Here is a 21,957-nt window from a genome sequence, read left to right on the forward strand (position 1 = left end):
TTCCGCAGGTCCTGAAAAAAGTCCAGAGGGAGAAAGCGACAGTTACCCTAGTGGCCCCAGTGTGGCCGAAAAGGTCCTGGTACTCCTGCCTCCTAGACCTAGCAATAGCCCCCCCTTGGATTCTGCCCCCTCGGGAGGATCTATTATATCAAGGCCCGATCCTGCATCCCAATCCAGGAATTTTGCATCTGGCAGCATGGAGGCTGAGAGGGAGATTTGGTTAGGTCGGGGTCTGTCCCAATCTGTAGTATCCACCATTTTGGGAAGTAGGAAAGCCACCACAGCCAGAAAATATAATAAAATCTGGGAAGTCTTTTCCTCCTTTTTAGGGATCAATCCTGACCCCTTCTCTCCTCCAAATGTCTCTAGGGTCCTAGATTTTTTACAAGCTGGCTTGGATAAGGGGCTTAGGGCTTCCACCCTAAGAGTACATGTGGCAGCCTTGAGTTACTTCTTCGATTCCCAGCTGGCCCTGCATCCTTGGGTTAAAAGGTTTCTGTCAGCAGCCTCCAGGATCCGCCCTTCGATAAGACCCTTGTCCCCTCCTTGGGACCTAAACACGGTCTTGACGGCCCTGTCACAGAAACCTTTTGAGCCCTTGTCAGACATGCCCATAGATATGCTCTCCTTTAAGATGTCCTTTTTACTGGCCATTACTTCAGCTAGGAGGATCTCAGAGATTCAAGCTTTTTCGGCTTTTCCTCCTTATACCCAGGTCTTGGACGACAAAGTTATTATTAGGCCTCTCCCGTCCTTCCAGCCAAAGGTGGTTTCGGACTTCCATAGAAGTCAGGATGTTGTCCTTCCATCCTTTTGCCCTAATCCCTCTAATAGTTTAGAAAAAGAGTATCATTGCCTGGACGTCAAAAGATGTCTGCTTGCTTATTTAGAGTCTACCTCGGCCTGGAGGTTGGAAGAAAACCTCCTTATTCAGTTTTGGGGTAGGAATAAGGGGCGGAAAGTGTCCACGGCAGTTTTTGCTAGATGGGTTAAAAGGGCCATTTCCGAAGCCTATTTAGCGCAGGGTCTCTCGCCCCCTTCGGGGTTTGGAGCCCACTCCGCCCGAGCGGTAGCTACGTCCTGGGCCGAGAAGGCGGATGCCTCCCTGGCCCAAATTTGTAGAGCAGCAACTTGGAGCTCTCAACATACCTTTTTAAAGCATTACAGGCTCCAACTTCACACGGATTCCGCCTTTGGTAGGAAGGTGCTTCAGGCGGTTGTTGTCCCCTAGTTTCTCATTAATAGTCTATCTCGCATGGGGTGTCGTAATGGGTGAGGGGAAAACAACATTGCTTACCGGTAATTGTTTTTCTCGATACCCATGACGGCACCCCCGAAATTTTTCCTTCCCTAATATAAAAAAAAAACAAAAAAAACTAAAAAGCTTTTAGTTGTCCTTTATTAGGTTATATGCGGAGTAGCCCGCTACTTCCTTATAGGTTTCTGAGAGTTTCTCTCTTGAGTATTGAAGAGATATAATGTACCGTATTGGATCTCTCTCTCTCTTTTTCTTACGTGTATTCACCTCCTGAGTACTGTTTATTACTATCACTGGTGCTTGGTGGGGGTGTGAACCTTTTATCTTCTCAGGTTTCCTGTCCCGGATGGGAGGTCCCTGGTCGCATGGGGTGCCGTCATGGGTATCGAGAAAAACAATTACCGGTAAGCAATGTTGTTTTCCTATTTGTAGTGGAGATAAGTGGTACCCGGTGGGGTCTTCTGCTGTTGTAGCCCATCCGCCTCAAGGTTGTGCGTGTTGTGGCTTCACAAATGCTTTGCTGCATACCTCGGTTGTAACGAGTGGTTATTTCAGTCAACGTTGCTCTTCTATCAGCTTGAATTAGTCGGCCCATTCTCCTCTGACCTCTAGCATCCACAAGGCATTTTTCCCCACAGGACTGCCGCATACTGGATGTTTTTCCCTTTTCACACCATTCTTTGTAAACCCTAGAAATGGTTGTGCGTGAAAATCCCAGTAACTGAGCAGATTGTGAAATACTCAGACCGGCCCGTCTGGCACCAACATCCATGCCACGCTCAAAATTGCTTAAATCGCCTTTCTTTTCCATTCTGACATTCAGTTTGGAGTTCAGGAGATTGTCTTGACCAGGACCACCCCCCTAAATGCATTGAAGCAACTGCCATGTGATTGGTTGACTAGATAATTGCATTAATGAGAAATAGAACAGGTGTTCCTAATAATTCTTTAGGTGAGTGTATATGTATATATATATATATTATCCCTCCTCCACCAAACTTTTCAGCCGGCACAATGCGGTCAGGCAGGTAACGTTTTCCTGATATTCCCCGAACCCAGACTTGTCCATTAGACTGCCAGATAGAGAAGCCTGATTCGATACTTCACAGACCACATTTCCACTGCTCCAGAGTCCAATGGTAGCGTGCTTTACACCACTCCATCTTAGGGCTCATGCACACGGCTGTTGCCTGGCCGTGGCCATATTGCGGCCCACATACAGCAGGTCCGCGGTACACGGGCACCGTCCGTGTGCACCCTACATCACGGATGCAGACCCTTTCACTTGAATGGATCCACAATCCGGGAGATGCGGTGCAGAACGGAAGCACAGATGGGAAGCACTACTTCTGTGGTGTTTCTGTCCGTGCCTCCGCACCGCAAAAAAATAGTGTTCTATTTTTTTACGGTGTGGACAGATCACGGACCCATTCAAGTTGAGCCCTTACTCTTTGCATTGTGCTTGGTGATGTAAAGCCCACATGCAGGTGCTTGGCCAAGGAAACCCATGCCATGAAGCTCCTGGTGCATAGTTTTTGTGTTGATGTTAAAGGGGTTGTGCAGTACATAAATACTGATGACTAGTGTTGAGCAAACTTGTGATTTCAAGTTCGGCGTGCAACGTTCGGGTTATGTAAGAATTCCGTTATGGATTCCGCAACCACGTACTAGATAACCCAAACCTTGCTGGAAAACACAAGTTCACTCATCCCTACTGATGACTTCTCCTGAGGATAGGTCATCAATATCAGATTGGAGCTTCCAAATTACACTGCGTGTCGCCTCGCTTGCAGAGGTGCCGCAGTGTAATTACAACTTCTTGTCCCATTTAAGTGAATGGGAGAGGCAGTTGTAATTACACTGCGCCAAGCGAGGCAATGTGCAGTGTAGTTTTGAAGCAGAATCAATGCTCGCGTGAGCACCACTACTGCTTCAATCTGCTGATCTGACATTGATGACCTATACCCACTGCACAACGCCTTTAATTCCATTGGGGGTTTAATACTCTGCATTTTCTGAGTCTAGAGTGTTCATGATTTTTATGCACAATTGGGTTCATTTATTAAGCTCCTTAAGCCAGTTTTGCATTGAATTGCAAGACCCCATTTTGTGACTTTCTTTAATGCTCATGTAGATTTCAAAGCAGCCGCATGGACTGGCGTAGGCTGTGCCTAATTTATGATGAGGCTCATAAATTAGGCACATCTTTCAGCACCGCAGTGGGTATCAAAGACCAGCATAAAACACCCGTATGCGCCTGAGCACTTAGCGACTTTACATGCAAGCAAACTGACTTGTTGCAATGGTGGCATCCTATTACAGTACCACGCTGGAGTTTAGTATGATCTTTAGAGAAACTCATTCTTTAGCATATATTTGTAAAGGCAGTCTGCACGGCTAGGGGCTGGATTTTATACACTAGCGGGTTATTCTCATCTCAGCCTTTTCATGGCCGAAACGGGAATATCCGGAGTATGCGCTGGCCTGGGTTTTCCAGAATTGCAGTGGATGGCAGCCATCCAAACATGGTAGCACATCAAGATACCCTGTACCTCCGGAGTAACGGAGACGACGTAACTCGGTGCTATGCTGTTTTCATAGCTCCCATTTACTGCTATGAAGGTTATTGAAACAGCTGAGCGCAACTAACTTAGCCACTTGCGTATTTCCTCCTTACTCAGATTATTCCCATCTCAGCCATGGAAAACTGAGCGAGAAATAACCTTTTAATAATAACCCTCAAGCATGGTGTAATAGGACCAGTAACAAGACAGGCCAGGGGGCCTTCATCAGGCCCAGCTTTTACAACATGCTCTTGGCACCTCGCGATTACAGCCCATACTTGATCTTTCTCTCCCCAACTTCTTCTGTCAGTGGAGAGTTGGGAGCTTCCCATTCACATTACATAGTCGAGCAGAGATAAGATGGCTCCTTAGAAATGCTTTCTCTTGGTCTGGCAAACGAAGTAGAATGAGGTTCACTTCTTCTATAGCAAACCGCCAGAACAGCAGAATACATGTTTACAGTGTAATTACATTTTTCTGTGTAATTACTTTTGGAGGGTTACTGGGCCAACCTTAAAATGATAGGCATAAATATCTGGCACAGGCCAACAAGTCAGCATGTAGTCAACAGAAAAAAAGCAAGAATGAATAATGTATTACAAGCTAAAGTACCAGGCACATCCCCCAGAGATTGAGTACAGTAAATTACACACATAATTATCCAGAAAGAGTCCAAGGGCTCTGCAGGATCACAACTTACCTAATGTGATATCTTGATAAATAATGAATTATAGTCTCTAGATTTATTATGCCTTAGATGACTTCTTTATATAATTTATTTCCCAAATATGCCCAAAGCAAGAGCCTTGATAACTCTCAAGCAGAAGACAACTTGGGCCCGGCTAATGTGATATATAGCACTAGGGGGAAACTGGGCTGTAAAGTGTAATAAGGATTATAAGAGGGTGCTGGTGACAGTCTTCCTGGGGTCTAGACATCACGCTGAAGAATCAAATGACAGCTTTGTGATTTGTAAACACCATTCTGTAAAAGACTCCATTTTTCAATGGTGATAGATAGGATAATATCCCCTTCTGCCTGTCTAAAGTGCAGTGGGAAGAAGTAATAGGTCTAGCTACCTATACTGTGTTTTTTTTTGTTTTTTTTGTTTTTTGCTTTTGTACAATCCAAACTTATGTACGAGTTTTCTGTGAACTGTAAAACTATCACAGTATCCTGCACAAGCTCCTCCTGCTTCATTACACACATGTATATTTTCCTTTATTAAACCCTTATTTTTATGGACTGCTCATCAATTTGTATGTCTTTTCAAGAGGGTTTCTATTATAGCCTCCCTGCAGGCCTGGTGAATGCAGTGTCGTAGCAGCATCAGGACTAGATGTGTGTTGTATCCACAAAATATGGATACCATGCGTGTGCATGCAGCAATTTCATTATTTCATTTTTCTGGGTAGTTTTTGGAGTGCTGAATCAGAGCAGTTCCTGCTGACCACGCTAAGAATCCAGATGCAGAGAACCGCACATGCTGCGCAGACAGAACGTGCGCTGGCGCGTGATGCTTCCTTGTCAACCAATAGGTATCAGGTTTGGGAGAAGTGGGCTGGGAGTGAGAGTTGAGGGAATATTGGTGGTTGGAGCAGCAGGAGACATTGGTGGAGACTTTGGGATGAACCACAAGAGTGAAAAGCAGATCAAGGAGGCGAAGTGCAGTGCCTAGATGTAGCTCAAAGACTGTTAGGACTGCAGCCGGCATAACTACGCTGAGATGTATCGGCTGAGCCCCAGCACTGCATTGGTGAAAGCTGTCCCACCTCTCCGTCATGTATTGCATCACTGCTAGGCTGTAAACGCAGATCGTGAGGGCACCTGTAGGTGTGTACTTACCTGCCATACTGATACCCGGTCTATTTACCTGTAATAGTGACACCAGGTCTGTTTAGCTGCAACTTGCTCTACTGACCTGTAGGTAGGACTGGAGGACACTATATATCCTCCTCCACTCCTCCCTCTATATACACTATATACCCTCCACCAGTCCTCTATCTATATACATTATATACCTTCTTCCAGTCCTCCCTCTATATACATTATATATTGTTCTCCAGTCCTCCCTCTATATACATTATATACCCTTCTCCAGTCCTCCCTCTATATACATTATATTTCCTCCTCCACTCCTCCCTCTATATACCCTTCTCCAGTCCTCCCTCTATATACATTATATTTCCTCCTCCCTCTATATACCCTTCACCAGTCCTCCCTCTATATACATTATATACCCTCCACCAGTCCTCACTCTATATACACTATATATCCTCCTCCACTCCTCCCTCTATATACACTATATACCCTCCACCAGTCCTCCCTCTATATACATTATATACCTTCTTCCAGTCCTCCCTCTATCTACATTATATATCCTCCTCCAGTCCTCCCTCTATATACATTTTATATACCCTTCTCCAGTCCTCCCTCTATATACATTATATACACTCCTCCCTTTTATATACCCTCCTCCAGTCTTCCCTCTATCTACATTATATACCCTTCTCCAGTCCTCCCTCTAATGTGAATGGGCACCCCTTCTATATACAGTGCACCTCAATAGAAAAATAAAGTTTTTTCCAGAAACAAAATCAAGATTATAACTAGGGATGAGCGAATCGACTTCAGATGACACATCCGAAGTCGATTTGCATAAAACTTCAGTCCAATACTGTACGGAGCAATCGCTCCGTACAGTATTAGAATGTATTGGCTCAAGTGGTACCTTTAGTTCGGGAAACGTTTTTTTTACAGTAAAAATTGATCTATAAAGGTATTACGCGAAGCTCCGTACAGTATTGGATGCGAATCGACTTCGGATGTTTCATCCAAAGTCGATTCGCTCATCCCTAATTATAACACATAATTGTCCATAAATTTGACATAATCAGGATTATTATTTTTTTGCCATAATCGCCCAACCCTACTTGTCCGCAAAACAGACAAGCATAGGACATGTTCTATAATTCGTGGAATGGTTATTCGGATGTGGACAGCACGTGGATGACATCTGTGGGCTGTCTGCATTTTTGCGGACCCATAAAAATGACCCAAAGGACGTTCTCTCTTTGTTTGGAGCATTATCAGTGACCGCTTCTTATTGAATAGACAATAGATTAGTGCAGCAGCTTTATAGTGTATTCATATCTTGCAATACTTTTAGCTCTCCTTTGTATACAAGGCACAGGTCACTTGTCCTGTCTGTGTGTCGCTGTCTGGATGATTATCCTATATCTAATATATGTTAGAAGTGCAAGGTAATGAAGGTTTTCTTACAAATCACTTGTATCCAGTAAATTGTAGTCTTCTGCCAAGAGCTTTGTAATTTGTTTCAAAATAAAGAGTTGTCAAACTTCTGTGCTTCAAGCTATTATTTTTTTACTTTGTTTTATATTTCTGAGGCCTCGTTCACAGTTGCATTTGGAATCCAGTAGCCTGATCCTGGGCACACTGTATCTGGCATTGCTTTGCGTGCAGCATTTTTTTGTCAGGCCGAATCCTGGTATATTTGCTGGGGTATGGTTGGATCTCCGCCGGATCCCATAGTCAATGGGAACCCGGCGGTACACGTTTGTATATGCCAGTGCCTGATACGGTATGCTCTAGTAGCCTCATCCTCTGCCGAATCAGGCTACCAGAATTCAAACGCAACTGTGAATGGGGCCCTTACTTTGTTTTTCCAGTAATATGATTATGGTTTGTTTAGCTTGTTGCTGTCACTACTTGACTATACTGTTGCAGGAAACTCTTATTGGAAAATATGGAGAAGATTCCAAACTTATCTATGACCTGAAGGATCAAGGAGGGGAGCAGCTGTCCTTGCGCTATGATCTGACTGTATCCTTTTAGATTTATATGAACCTTTGTCAATAGGTTGTGGTTAAGTCAACTAAAAAGAGAAGAATTTACTGTTTTATTTAATAAGTTAAAGGTTTCTCACTAGAAGTTCATTAAAAATAGCGGCCACATGTACTAATGTGAGTGGCCCTAGAACTTGAGATAATTGTACCAAAATTTGTTGCAAATTGATGCAGTTTGACACTTCTGGTTTTCGAACAATCAATAGTGTTAATCTCTCAAGGTGGTATTGCTTAATGGAAAAGGGGTGTGCATTAGCTGGAAAAGGGACATATGGTGTAAGATTAGACATTTTGTAACACAATTGGTTAAAGGGGTTTGTGCAGTGCTGGTATGTTGATGACTTGTCCTACTTAGGCCATGTCCCCTCTGCAGCTAACCTACACCCCTTTTCCATTAAGCCTCATTCCCTTGTGAGATACTGTACCATTGAAAATTAAATACAAGACGTTGTTCTTGTGTAGCAGTCAGCGCAGGGAGATAATTCCTACACATGTATGTAATCCATTAATTAGTTTACTGTTGCAGTGAAGGGAATAAATTATCTGTCAGTGGATCGTAGAATTTTGATAACTGTGACATCTTTATTGTTCTCCTGATAGGCCTAGATAAAGATGCTCACAGTGTAATATGTGAATCTTTGAGTCATTCGACCCCCTTCCTTCTCTGGTCACCGTCGATGGTCTGACGGAGAAAGTCAAGTGAGGTTTCCTGCTGTGCTAAAAGTCTAAACAAAAGAGGAAGTTAAAGAGCCAGGACAGGAAATACAGCACATGGAGTGACTTCAGAAAATGGTATCCAGATGGTAGTGTCCCATTAACAAACTGTTTTAGGAGAAAAAGTAAATAGTTAACCTAGAGAGTTTAGTTATATCCATTAAATATGCACCTTAAGGGTGGTGTCATACACAATTTTTAGTGGCAGTTTTTTGAACAAATCCAGAAGTGGGTTGGGTGTGAATGAGGCATATAAAGAAAGAGCTTATGTCTCTTTCTGCTGGGTCCACTTCTTGCTTTGGCTAAAAAAATACACCAAAAAAACGCAGCCAAAAGCTGTATGTGGCACCACCCTAAGTGTCAATTGTGTCGGAGATGTTTAATAAAGCAAACCCTATGTGCAAATGGAATCCCAGTCCTTTAAAGAAGTTCTCCAGGCTCTCATCTTACTCCAGGCCCATTTACATGGCCTGATGTAGCAATTGATTGTCATGAATTACCTGCTTGTCAGTGGAGAAGAAAGCTGCATTTACACACAGCAATCTGCTCTCGATATGGGGAGGAACGATCACTAATGCTATCACTTATCCCCATACAGAATCATTGTTTGCTGGCAGCAGAGCTTGATTAGACAGCATGATCTGCCAGCAAATGATTATTTAGGTGTACAAACACATGATCCTATTACCTGTTGAACGAGCTCTCCAGGTGCACTGCTGGATTTAAAGGACCTATATAGGACGATGATTAGGACTCAAGGACACCAAAATCATAGTTTCTGGGCAGCAGATCATGCTGTGTAAACGGTATTCTACCTCCCAGAAAGTGATTCTGTATGGGCACAGTTAATCACAGCAGTGATGATTGTCCCGCGAGCATAAGTGCTTCTAGAAATATATGCATGTCCTTTCCTTGACTCCGTTAAACAAGGTCCCTTTTGCACGATATTTGGCCATGAATAAAATCAGCCACATAAAACGTTACCAGATTTCTAAAGTTTACAGACGAGACAATCCAGGCAGTGGGCGCTACAGAGAATTTTATCAATGCGTGAGTATTTACATAACTAGTCATTTATAATATGTATTAACCTTTGATTTTCTACCTTGAGTTCACCATGGTTATTGCCATTAACTCTGGCCATATAGACCCCCTGAATACAAAATGTATTAACTACTAAGCCACACTGCACTACCAGAGGTATTCTTGTGATTATTAATATTTATCGGTGTTAGCACTTAAAGGGCATCTGTCAGCAGCAGATTTGTAGCTATGAAACTGGCTGACATGTTACAGGTGCACTTGGCAGCTGAAGAAATCTGTGTTGGCCCCATGTTCATATGTGCCCGCATTGCTGAGAAAAATTTAGTTTTAATATATGCAAATTAATTTTTAGGAGCAATGGAGGCTTTGCCATTACACCTACAGATGCAGCTTTCTCTGCAACTTCTGCGCTCTCTCCACTCTGATTGACAGGGCTCGGAGATGAGATGTTTTCACTACCTGGCCCCGTCATTCAAAGTGCAGAGGGCACGGCATTTGCAGAGAGAGCTGAGGCTCTAAGTGTAACTGGAACTCCACCATTGCTTCTAGAGGCTCATTTGCATATATTAAAACATCATTTTCTTCAACAATGTGAGCACATATGAATATGGGACCAACCCAGATGTCTTCAGCTGCCAAGTGCACATGTAACAGGTCAGCCAGTTTCATAGGTACAAATTGGCTGACAGATGCCTTTTAAGGGGTTTTCTCACTAGGAGCACTTATCCCCACCCACAGGATTAGAGATGTGTCTGATTATTGATGGGGAGGGTCTGACCACTGGGACACCCAGCTATCATGAAAATGGAAGTTTCAGAATCCCATCCGAAAATGGAGCGGTAGTGCACATTCATGACCACCACCCATTTACTTCTAATAGACTGCCCGAGAAAGTACTGAGAGCCTAAATAGTAATGGGGAGAGAAGTGTCTTATTGCTGGGGTCTGACCACATGAAAACAGGTTTTGGAGTCATCTAGTCCCAGAATAACAAATTATGTTCTATCCGCAGGATAGGTGTTATATCTGATCCACAGTCCTCCAATTGAATGTACAGTTAAGGAATCCCGCTGCCTTCCCACTCAACTTCTATGGGATTACCAGATATAGTAGAATGCTGTACTAGCCTATCTTCGGCAGTTCCGTAGACTGAATGGATTGTCAGTGTGCATGCTCACCGCCACTCCATTACTCAGGTCACTAGACCCCCATTCTTTTTATCTGTGGCATTCCCATTTGTCTAGCACCTACATATCGGACACATCATTTATACTGTGTATAGGTGATAAGTAGTGTTGAGCAAACTTCTGTTTTCAAGTTCGGCGTACAAGGTTCGGGATATCTAAGAATTCCATTATGGATTCCGCTACCACGGACCATAACTTAACTTATGACACAAACCCGAACCTTGTACGCCGAACTTGAAAACAGAAGTTCGTTCATCCCTAGTAATAAGTTGTCTTCTGGGACAATCCCTTGAATGCGTCATTTGAGGTTGCCTGGTTGCAGGTGATAACTAACTACATCCATTTAAAAAGGGTTATTGTGCTGCACATAACTAGCAACCAATCTGATAAACGTCGCTCGCGTTTGATGTCTTCAGCTCAGGGCCAAATTGGCAATGATCTGATGGCAAAGAAAGGGCAAGGAGACTTGGCAGAGCGAAAACTAAACCATGTCAAGCTCTTACAGCCAAATATATCACATTTGTTTGAAACTTTTTTGTTAATAAAACCCATTTGAAGTAAAGGGGAGCCCTTTCCGTAATATAATTTAATTATCATAAAACATGAAATACTGTGTCAAACGTACATGTTACAGGTGAAACTCGAAAAATTTTAATATCCTGCAAAAGTTCATTTATTTCAGTACCGCAAATTAAAAGGAATTGTATTAATGCAGCTTAAAATTAGAATTTTGTGAAAAGGTTCAATATTCTAGGCTCAAAGTGTCACACTCTAGTCAGCAAATTAATCCATACCCCCTGAGCAAAGGTTACCTCAAAATTGTGACTTTGGAGTTTTCATCCAAATTATAACAAATAAAGGCTTGAAATATCTCGCTTTGCATGTAATGAGTCTATCTCATATGTTAGTTTCACCTTTTAAGTTGCATTACTGAAATAAATGAACTTTGCGCGATATTCTAATTTTTCGAGTTTCACCTGTACAGTTATAGAACATGTTGACTGCATGTATTGGACGGGATGATATTCCCCTTTAGACTGCATACGGAGTCACTTTAGAAGAAAATATATTGCAGATAATGTGCTTTATAACCAGTTGGCATTATAAAAACAATGTTTGTAATACTCTTTACCTACTTTAAAATGTATGAGTTTTATAATCTGACCCCATCTATCATGTATCGCTTGGCCTGTCTCTATTGATCCCACCATGCATATTCATGCCAGGATTTTGACATTGCTGGGCACTACGACCCTCTGCTCCCGGACGCCGAGTGTCTGAAGATTATGTATGAGATACTCAGTGAGCTGGAACTGGGAGGGTTTCTCATTAAGGTAAGTGCTGATCTGAAACAAATAAAAATCACACTTAATGGAATGAAGCTAAATACATATGTTGTTTTTTTTTTGTACAATGCATTCTGGTAGTTTTCTTCCGCTTCTGCTGTTTCTGGAGATTGTGTAATTGATAATAGATGGAATTTTCTTGCAGCGTTCTGACACAGCACCTTCTTTTGCTGTGCACTGCGAGAGTTATTATAGGCAACTGTGATAATGCTCCCAACTTCTATACATGTGACAAACTCTTTTTATGGGCACGGGCTGATAAACATATTGGGACATTCAGGAAGAAAGGCATCATCAGAAACACACTGCTGGCTACACGCAGGTACTGCTGGCGGCTTGGGATGGACACTTTTGACCTAAATTTTTACCTACAAATATTTTTTTCAGTTGTACTTTATTAAAAAGCTTCATCCCCATTCTCTCTACAGCCCTGAGATTTTCTAGTACCAGGCTCTGTATCAGGCAGCTCATTTCTGATCTTCCGACAGCTCATAAACACTCATTATAGCTCATTTCTTGTCTTACTGATAAGAATATATCTTAAATAAGTGCTGTTATGAATTCAAATAATAAATTTGAAACTCTTGAACAAATCAATAAAATACAGACACATCAAGATGGAATCGCTCAGATCTACTATACCCCTAATTTCTCCAGGAGAGGTAATATACACCCTGGTCCTGAAGGATGCATATTATCATGTGCCGATCCACCTAGACCAGTGTTTCCCAACCAGTGTGCCTCCAGCTGTTGCAAAACTACACCTCCCAGCATGCCCGCACAGCCAAATGCAGTCCGGGCATGCTGGGAGTTGTAGTTTTGCAACAGCTGGAGGCGCGCTGGTTGGGAAACACTGACCTAGACTACCAAAAATATTTAAGATTTGCAATCAGGGAGAATAGGGGAGTAAGTCATTATCAGTTCCAATGCCTTCCGTTTGGGATATCCTCAGTCCCACGGGTATTCACAAAGTTGATAATAGAAATTGTTGCCTTCTTAAGGAGGAAAGAGAGATAAATTGTGCCATATCTGGACGACTTTCTTCTGATTGCAGATTCAATTCAAACTCTGGTCGACCAGACCCGGAGTGCTATTTCCCTCCTACAGAGTTTAGGTTGGATCCTTAACCTAGAAAAATCAAACCTAGATCCAGACACCAGGAAGATCTTTTTAGGAAACGTACTAGATTCCAGGCTGCAGAAATCCTTCCTTCCAGGAAACAGACGGATGAGCGTATTAGAAAAAGTTGAGGCCTTTTAAAACAAATCTGTATGTACAATAAGGGAAGAGATGAGCATCCTTGGTTTGATGACAGCCTGTATCATGACAGTCCCATGGAGTCAGTTCCACTCGAGAACGTTACAAAAGATGATTCTCTTGGTCTGGAATGGAAGCCAACAATCACTGAATCAAAAAATTCACATTAAAGACAAAACTCAAGAATCTCTGAAATGGTGGGAAAATATGGAGAATCTCTCAAGAGGGACTCCCTGGAACCTAAGTCCCTATATCGTGGAAACAACAGATGCCAGTCAGCATGGAAGAGGAGCCAAAATAGGACAACATTACTTCCAAGGGATTTGGAATCAAGAAACGAAAGAAAAATCCTCAAACTTTCGGGAGCTCCAAGCTGTTTGGGAAACGCTAAGGCAGAGCCAGGATATTTTGTGTGTTCACCACATAAGAATTTTATCCGACAGCATGACAACAGTAGCTTTCCTCAGGCATCAAGGGGGAGCGAGATTCCTTCTTCTTCAAGCTCTTTCCCACGAGATCTTTTCCTGGGCGGAAAAGAATGTCTTATCAATCTCGGCAGTCTATCTCAAAGGATCACAAAATCAGCAGATTGTCTTAGCAGACACTACCTGGGCCCGAGCGAATGCTCTCTGAACAAATAAGTGTTCAAGGAGTTAACGAAGGTATGGGGATATCCTGAAATAGACCTTTTCGCTACAAAAGGTAATGCGCAAGTAGATTCCTTTTTCTTACTAAATCCGAGAAATGATCCAGATGGGGTAAATGCCCTATCTCAAAAATGGGATACGAAGCTGGCATATGTGTTCCCTCCATTTCCCCTAATACCGGCAGTCCTCAGGATAATCAGGACGGAGTGAACAAAAGATTACAAGGTTTATCAGACAGGGTTATATCAACTCTTTAAAAGAGCCATAAACAGGTAACCTCAGCTATCTACAACAAAATATGGAAGAAATTTTACTCCTGGGTGGTAAAAAAAAAATATTGGAAATATTGGATTTTGTACAGAAAGGGTTTGATAAGGGTCTTAAACACAGCACCCTGAAGGTAACGGATCATATTGCAGCCTTGAGCTGGTTCTTAGATTATTCCATGGCAGAGAATAGATGGGTAAGCAGATTCATAAAAGCAGCAACAAGAATTAGACCAACTCTGAAATCAACTGTTCCTCCTTGGGATTTATCAACAGTTCTCAATGGCTTAATTAAAGAACCCTTTGAACCAATACAGAATTGCTCTTTAAAACCTCTCTCTCTGAAGACTGTTTTTCTAGTGGCAATAACATCGGCTCGAAGGATAGGTGAGATACAAGCCTTAACCACCCGGGAACCTTACCCTCAGATTCTAGATGACAGGGTCATTCTAAAGCTGGATCCTATCTTTTTACCAGAAGTAGTCCCTACGTTTCATCTAAATCAGGAAATAGTATTACCTTCCTTTTGTGCAGATCCGAAAAATGACACGGAAAAGTGCTTCCACATGCTAGATGTCAGGCGGACTCTTGTGGAATATTTGGAGGTTACTAGCAGATTTAGGAAGGATACAAATCTGTTCATACAGTTTGCTGGCTGAAATGAAGGCAGGAAAGCTTCCAAAACAACATTGGCCAGATGGGTAAAAAGGGCGATTATAGATTCCTACTATCTGCAGGGACTGGCTTGTTCACATTGCAATAGCCAATTACTAGTCTTCACGGTCACAAGGGATACTCAGAGGTGTCATCCCTGCAGCAGTCAAGTCTCTGACTACTAAAATAAGCATCTAAAAAACATGTTTTTAGCCAAAAGTGTGACTCAAGCAGAGCATTGGATGGACAACACTTCCTTAAAATAAAAGTTCATATGTGTCACTTATGCCATGTGTCTACATGCACATATCCCCACCAATGCTGAATAGACTAAGGGTGTCTGTGATCCATATGCCAGCAAACTACCAAGTAAGCCTTTATTTCACTTAATTCAGTGTGTGGTCAGTGATTTCCATTGGTGATTCTGAGTGGCGGCTACACAGATATAAGGGAAAGATCTGCTCCTGTTCTGTGTTTAGAGCTGCACCTGGTTTTGGCTCAAAATCACTGATGAAAATCACTGAGCAAACATAGACTGTGTGAATAAGCCATTACGGAGTTAATTAGGGCAGGGGGTGATTACATATGCAACTGCTCCTCTTTTTACTCCTTTATTTAAAACAAAAAAACTATGGGGGTCATTTATTATTAGATATACGCCAGTTTTTGGCATATATCTGTCACAGATTCAGTCGACTAATTTAAAAAATTTTCCCGCTCACTCCAGGTCTAAAAAAGGAGCATGGCCTGGGCGGACATGGGGGCCCATCTCATTTATAATGTTCTACTCCTGTTTTAGGCGTAGTACATGATCTAAATCGACGTCAGCAAGGGAGCTGGCATAACTTAGGTGCATCATGCGCCAGCGCAAGGGATATTAAGACTTAATAAAAATAAAAAAAATATTAAGTCTTAATAAATGACCCCACATATGTGTCAGAGAGCACATATCCTCTCTGATGAAGGTGGTGATAATTTGAAGAAATGTTACCGTATCACCCCCTCAGTCACTGTCCCCATGTCATTTCACTCTTCCCTTACACACAGAAACAGGAAGAAAAAGGTTTTATGCTTGTCCAGACCCTCAATAAATATTGCAATAGTGGCTTAATTCACATACAGACTATACGCCATGTTCATTTCAACACAGTGTGCTGTCCGCATCTTTTGCAGCCCCATTGAAATGAATGGGTCCGCATCCTTTCCACAAAATTGCGGAACAATGCGGTAACAAATATATGGTCATCTGAATCAACCCTAAATATATAGATATAAAGATATGATGTCCTTCTTTTTGCAAGTTAAGTATATATAAAGAATAGAAAACTCACATCACCAATTGGGTTAACATTATCTGACTAGGACACATCAGCTGGGAAGTAAGTTTCAGCAAAAAGTAGTCAGAGTCTCAATCGGGAAAACATTTCTACGTCCTTCCGTAAATGAACCTCAAAGACTAGCTGAAAAGTTCAAACTTTTATACTATTTAGGCTCCATTCACACGTCCGCAACGTGTTTTGCGGATACACGGAGCCGCGGATCCGCAAAACACGGAAAGCGGCAATGTGCGTTCCGGATTTTGCGGACCGCACATTGCCGGCATGCATAGAATATGGGGTGAATCAAAAGGGAAAAAAATCACCAAGTGGCGCCTGACTGCTAATAGAATATTGTGTATAATTTGATAAAATGTACACCAATAGTAGAAGTTATAGATGAATAAATATATATGTAAAATTAGATATAAAAATAAATAGAAATATAAATAGGAGCCCCTTACCAATAAAAAGGAGGGGGGCGCTGCAGTGTTCAGTGATCATATGATAAAACCATAAACAGCTGGTGTATAATATCAGATGAAACACGTAAAAACATATAAAAGGTGATAAACACCGAAACTCACTTCACCAGAGAGGGGTGTAAAGGGATAAACCACCTCCCTCGCCTGGCTCGCTTGTAGAGTGGCTGGAAGATACGGCAGTCCACAACTAGGAACTTCTGGTATAATCCTTTAATAGGTAAATAGGTCTGGTGGGCTCAACGGGTATAAGCCTATTACTTGCTCTGCTCCTGAGGAAACATAGAAACATAGAATGTGTCAGCAGATAAGAACCATTTGGCCCAGGAAGGGGTTTGTCTATCCCCGAAACGCGTTATATATTTATTCATCTATAACTCCTACTATTGGTGTACATTTTATCGAATTATACACAATATTGTATTAGCAGTCAGGCGCCACTTGGTGATTTTTTTCCCTTTTGATTCACCCCAGTACTACTATATTGCATTCTTGCTTATAGTCCATCACCTAGGCTGCCCTGCTTTGGGTCTATCACCTCACTGTTCAGTATTTCCTGAACTCAAAATATCTTCATATTTTACCCTCTCCTCCACTTTGGTCCTCACCTCTGGCGCCCTGTGTGTTTATCCCATATCTCCCTTCACAGGAGTACAGGATTAACCCTTTTTTTTCCTCCCTTTACCTCACTAATAGAATATGCCTGTTCTTGTCCGGACAAGAATAGGACATTTTCAATTTTTTTGTGGAACGGAAGTGCGGACCCGGAAGTGCGGATCCGCAATTCCGTGTCCGGGCAGCACATCCCATAGGAATGAATGGGTCCGCAATTCCGTTCCGCAAAATGCAGAACGAAATTGCGGACGTGTGAATGGAGCCTTAACCAAAGAGCTTCACCCCCTGGTGGAATGTAGCCAGCTTATACAATCAATAAGGGTCACTTAGTATATCTTGTTTATCTTTTTATTATTTCGAACCTTGCAGTAGCCAATTCCCAAATCTGCAATAAATTAGAAACCCAAGATAACCTTGACAGACAATAGTTAAAGGGGTTTCCTCACCAAGCCATTTGCAGCATTTCTCAGTCAGTATAGTGTGCATTTTCAGGCTTGATGTGGGCAATTTCATCACAGTGTATTTAACCCAATGAGAGGCGGCCCTCTGACCCCCCTTCCTCTGTACGTGCATGCTCCCAACAAGAAATCATTGTCAGACTGTATATTAAGGGAGTCTTGGAGTGTCCCTGCCACAGATTGGGAGAAGCCATGGAAGTGGTTTGTCACAATCTGTTTGTTCTCTCCACTCATCATCACCCTCACAAATATAAAAACTAAGTTTGCTGTGCTCTTTCTGCTAATTCTGCGCTGGCAGACGAGATTTGATGCTGTAATTACACCTGCTGCGCTAGACACCGATAGCCCTGCACACAGTGAAGATCTGCTCTTCACTGTTCTATCTGTGACTAGCGCTGCAGGCGTTGTTACAGCATCTCCTGCCAGCGCTGCATCCAAGCTGAAGAACCATAGAATGATGATGGCGAGGGAGCGCTGGTGATCCATAAGAATGAATGGGGAGTGCACTCTCATATGAATGAATGAATGGAGGGCGGCCGCGCATGCGCGCCTCGCCCTCCTTAATTTCACTTGCTCTGCGGCCGGGAGCTAGGGCGCATGTGCAGGTAGCAATGCGTGCTTGCTTCCAACAGCTCGACTGAAGGTATAAGCAGCAAGAAGAGGGGGCACCGCGCCTGCGCAGCCACCGCAGTTAGTGTGAGAGTAGCAACGGGAATAAATAAGGGGGTCAGGATTTTCAAAAGAACTAGACAGAGAAATAAAATCTACAAAACAAAGTATTTGCAAAGTTGAAGATGTTGATATGATTTACCATAGATTTTTGTGATGAGAAAACCCCTTTAAGGGCTCATTCAGACGGCCGTATGCTGTCCGCAAAAATACTGAATGCTATCCGTTTTTTTGCGGATCCGCAAAAAAAATGAAACATGTCCTATACTTGTCCGTGAAAATCAGGACATGGCCCCATTGAAGTCTATGGGTCCGCAAAAATACTGAATGCTATCCGTTTTTTTGCAGATCCGTTTTTTTGCGGATCCGCAAAAAAACGGATAGCATTCAGTATTTTTGCGGACAGCATACGGCCGTCTGAATGAGCCCTAACTCTCTTGCCCAAACATTTCAAGCAAGTCTCTTTGTTCATTTTCAAGTCCTAAGGATTCTCTGAAATAAGTGTGACATTACCTTGTACAACAAATTTCAGACAAGTCTTCTTTCTTCAGTTTATCAGTTAACATGTACAAAGTCTTCCACAAACATTTCAGACAAGTTTCTTTGTTCATTCCATCAGACAAAAATGGACAAGGTCTCGCACAAACATATCAGGATAATTGTATTAGACTCAATGCAGTCCAACTCCAAATGATCAGAGACTCCATCTTCACACTATAGTGATTCTGTCATATTTCTTCCAGCTCATCTTAAACTGTTCTCCTTTTCTTCCAGTGTTTTTGTTTGTTTTTTGCTAATGTGTAGGAACAGAGATAGGGAACATCTTTGTGATTTAGTTTATTTAGAGAAATCGTATATTTATACTAGAACACTTGCCGACAAATGTCCCTTAGCAGTTCTCTAAATAAGCGTTGCTAAGGCACATCCGTCTTTCTAATACAGTGCAGTGCTGTACTGACCAGGAAGACGTGCTGGGCTGCTGCCCTCACTGCTCCTTCATCTAGCGGGGACAGTAGCATTAATATCTGTAGATCAAATATATATTTATATTCCTTTCTCACTGATCAGCGCGGCCAGCACAGTCAGGGATTGCTTCTGTTGTATTCCAGCCGCCGGGAGAGATGTCTGAGCGAGCAGTAAGCGCTCGCTATTGGCAATGCAGGGAGGCAGGGGAAGCTGTTCTACTGTATATAGGGACAGTTGTAGTAGCCATAACTTTTTTTTCATTTGGTTATGTAAATAGTTTTGGCGCCTTTTTTCAGTTATACATGGGGTTTTATTTTTATGTCATTTTTATAATTAGGACGCATCTGCAGCACAGACATTTTTAAAACATATGTGCAGACGTGCTGACCACCCAGACATGTATAGTCAATGGGCGGTCGGTAACAGGTTAAACAGGGTTGTACAGCATAAGAAAAACATGGCTGCTTTCTTTCACAAGTATGCCACACCTGTCCATGGGTTGTCAGGTATTGGAGTCCAGCTCTGTTCAATTGAATTGGGCTGAGCTGCAATACCATAAACAACCTGTGAACAGTTGTGTTACTGTGTTAGTTAAAAACAATAGTAACGTTGTCAAACTACTTAGGTTCGGAGAGATTACAAAAGCATGCCGAAAAAATGAAGAAACTTTTTGCTTTTCATTACGGTCTTTTTGCAATTAATTGAAATGTCCACAAACAGACTTCAACATCCAAAAAGCTTAGATAGAAAATCAAGGGACATATCACCACTGCTTGATGTGGGGGAAGTATTATATTTAGTGGCAAACCTCAGGAAATAGGTTGATGGAATTCTATTTGCTGATTTGTTGCTATGATTTATTGCACATATACATGATTTACTCTGCCGTACTTATAATAGATGTTCTGGATTCCAAAAGGTAAATGACAGAAGACTTCTCTATGGAATTCTCCTAACATGTGGTGTTCCAGATGCCAAATTCAGAACGGTGTGCACCTCCATTGACAAGCTGGGCAAGGTAAATGTATACTCATGATCGTGACATTTATCTACTTTAAAGGATGATACTACTTGAAGAGTACTTGTCAACTCTCCCGAGTCATCTCTATTCTAAATAACAGGGATGTAGAGTCGGTAAGCCAAAGTTCCGACTCCATCATAAATGGCCAATAATTTAGTTGTAACAAATTTATTGTAGTAAAATGAAAACATCAGACTTTTCCTTACTATCATGTAATCAGGATACTTAGATGGAACTTAAACCATGTTTATTGGAATTTCTGAAACTCCTGACATTTTCTAAATTCATGTAAGTAAATTTGCAATGCACTATGCACTTAATAACTGGGAAACATTGCCATACACTAAATAATTGTAAGAAATCTATGAATTTGTCCTCCAAAAAAGAAAAAGTTAGAAAAGCTCTATATGTACAGTACAGACCAAAAGTTTGGACACACCTTCTCATTCAAAGAGTTTTCTTTCTTTTCATGACTATGAAGGCATCAAAACTATGAATTAACACATGTGGAATTATATACATAACAAACAAGTGTGAAACAACTGAAAATATGTCATATTCTAGGTTCTTCAAAGTAGCCACCTTTTGCTTTGATTACTGCTTTGCACACTCTTGGCATTCTCTTGATGAGCTTCAAGAGGTAGTCCCCTGAAATGGTCTTCCAACAGTCTTGAAGGAGTTCCCAGAGATGCTTAGCACTTGTTGGCCCTTTTGCCTTCACTCTGCGGTCCAGCTCACCCCAAACCATCTCGATTGGGTTCAGGTCCGGTGACTGTAGAGGCCAGGTCATGTGGCGCAGCACCTCGTCACTCAACTTCATGGTCAAATAGCCCTTACTTTCAAAGTTTTCCCAATTTTTCGGCTGACTGACTGACCTTAATTTCTTAAAGTAATGTGGGCCACTCGTTTTTCTTTACTTAGCTGCTTTTTTCTTGCCATAATACAAATTCTAACAGTCTATTCAGTAGGACTATCAGCTGTGTATCCACCTGACTTCTCCTCAACGCCACTGATGGTCCCAACCCCATTTATAAGGCAAGAAATCCCACTTATTAAACCTGACAGGGCACACCTGTGAAGTGAAAACCATTTCAGGGGACTACCTCTTGAAGCTCATCAAGAGAATGCCAAGAGTGTGCAAAGCAGTAATCAAAGCAAAAGGTGGCTACTTTGAAGAACCTAGAATATGACATATTTTCAGTTGTTTCACACTTGTTTGTTATGTATATAATTCCACATGTGTCAATTCATAGTTTTGATGCCTTCAGTGTGAATCTACACTTTTCATAGTCATGAAAATAAAGAAAACTCTTTGAATGAGAAGGTGTGTCCAAACTTTTGGTCTGTACTATATGTCCTGGAAATGCAGTGAATTGTGTACAAGTCTAAGTAAGAATAAAAGAAACATGTGAAAAGTACTATATTAACTGCTTGCCATGAAAGGGTTGTCTGGGAATAAGTATCTTTTTCACACATGCCCTCAGCCTGCCTCTGCTATGGTGAGCACCTGTGAAAAGTTACTTATTCCCGTACAGTACCTTTAACGCTGTCTTCCCATTCTGTCTGGCAGTTCTGAGTTGACAACAGGCCCAATAGTGAATTTCCTTCTCTGGTCTTTAGAGGAGGAG

The 21,957-nt window shown here is 42.0% G+C and overlaps 1 protein-coding gene across 2 annotated transcripts in view; it reads left to right on the forward strand.

Moving 5' to 3' along the window:
• LOC121008936 (histidine--tRNA ligase, cytoplasmic-like) overlaps window positions 1-21,957 on the forward strand; it is a 115,212-nt gene that overhangs the window by 41,486 nt on the left and 51,769 nt on the right. Inside the window, exons 5-8 of one of the 2 annotated variants that reach the window (XM_040441765.1) lie at window positions 7,570-7,665; window positions 9,333-9,452; window positions 11,859-11,966; window positions 20,228-20,326. In XM_040441765.1, coding sequence (XP_040297699.1) covers window positions 7,570-7,665; window positions 9,333-9,452; window positions 11,859-11,966; window positions 20,228-20,326 — 423 coding nt within the window. The remainder of the gene's footprint in view (window positions 1-7,569; window positions 7,666-9,332; window positions 9,453-11,858; window positions 11,967-20,227; window positions 20,327-21,957) is intronic. The other variant, XM_040441775.1, reaches the window with a different exon arrangement.

This window comes from Bufo bufo, chromosome 1 (assembly GCF_905171765.1).
Source record: "Bufo bufo chromosome 1, aBufBuf1.1, whole genome shotgun sequence".
Taxonomy (NCBI): domain Eukaryota; kingdom Metazoa; phylum Chordata; class Amphibia; order Anura; family Bufonidae; genus Bufo; species Bufo bufo.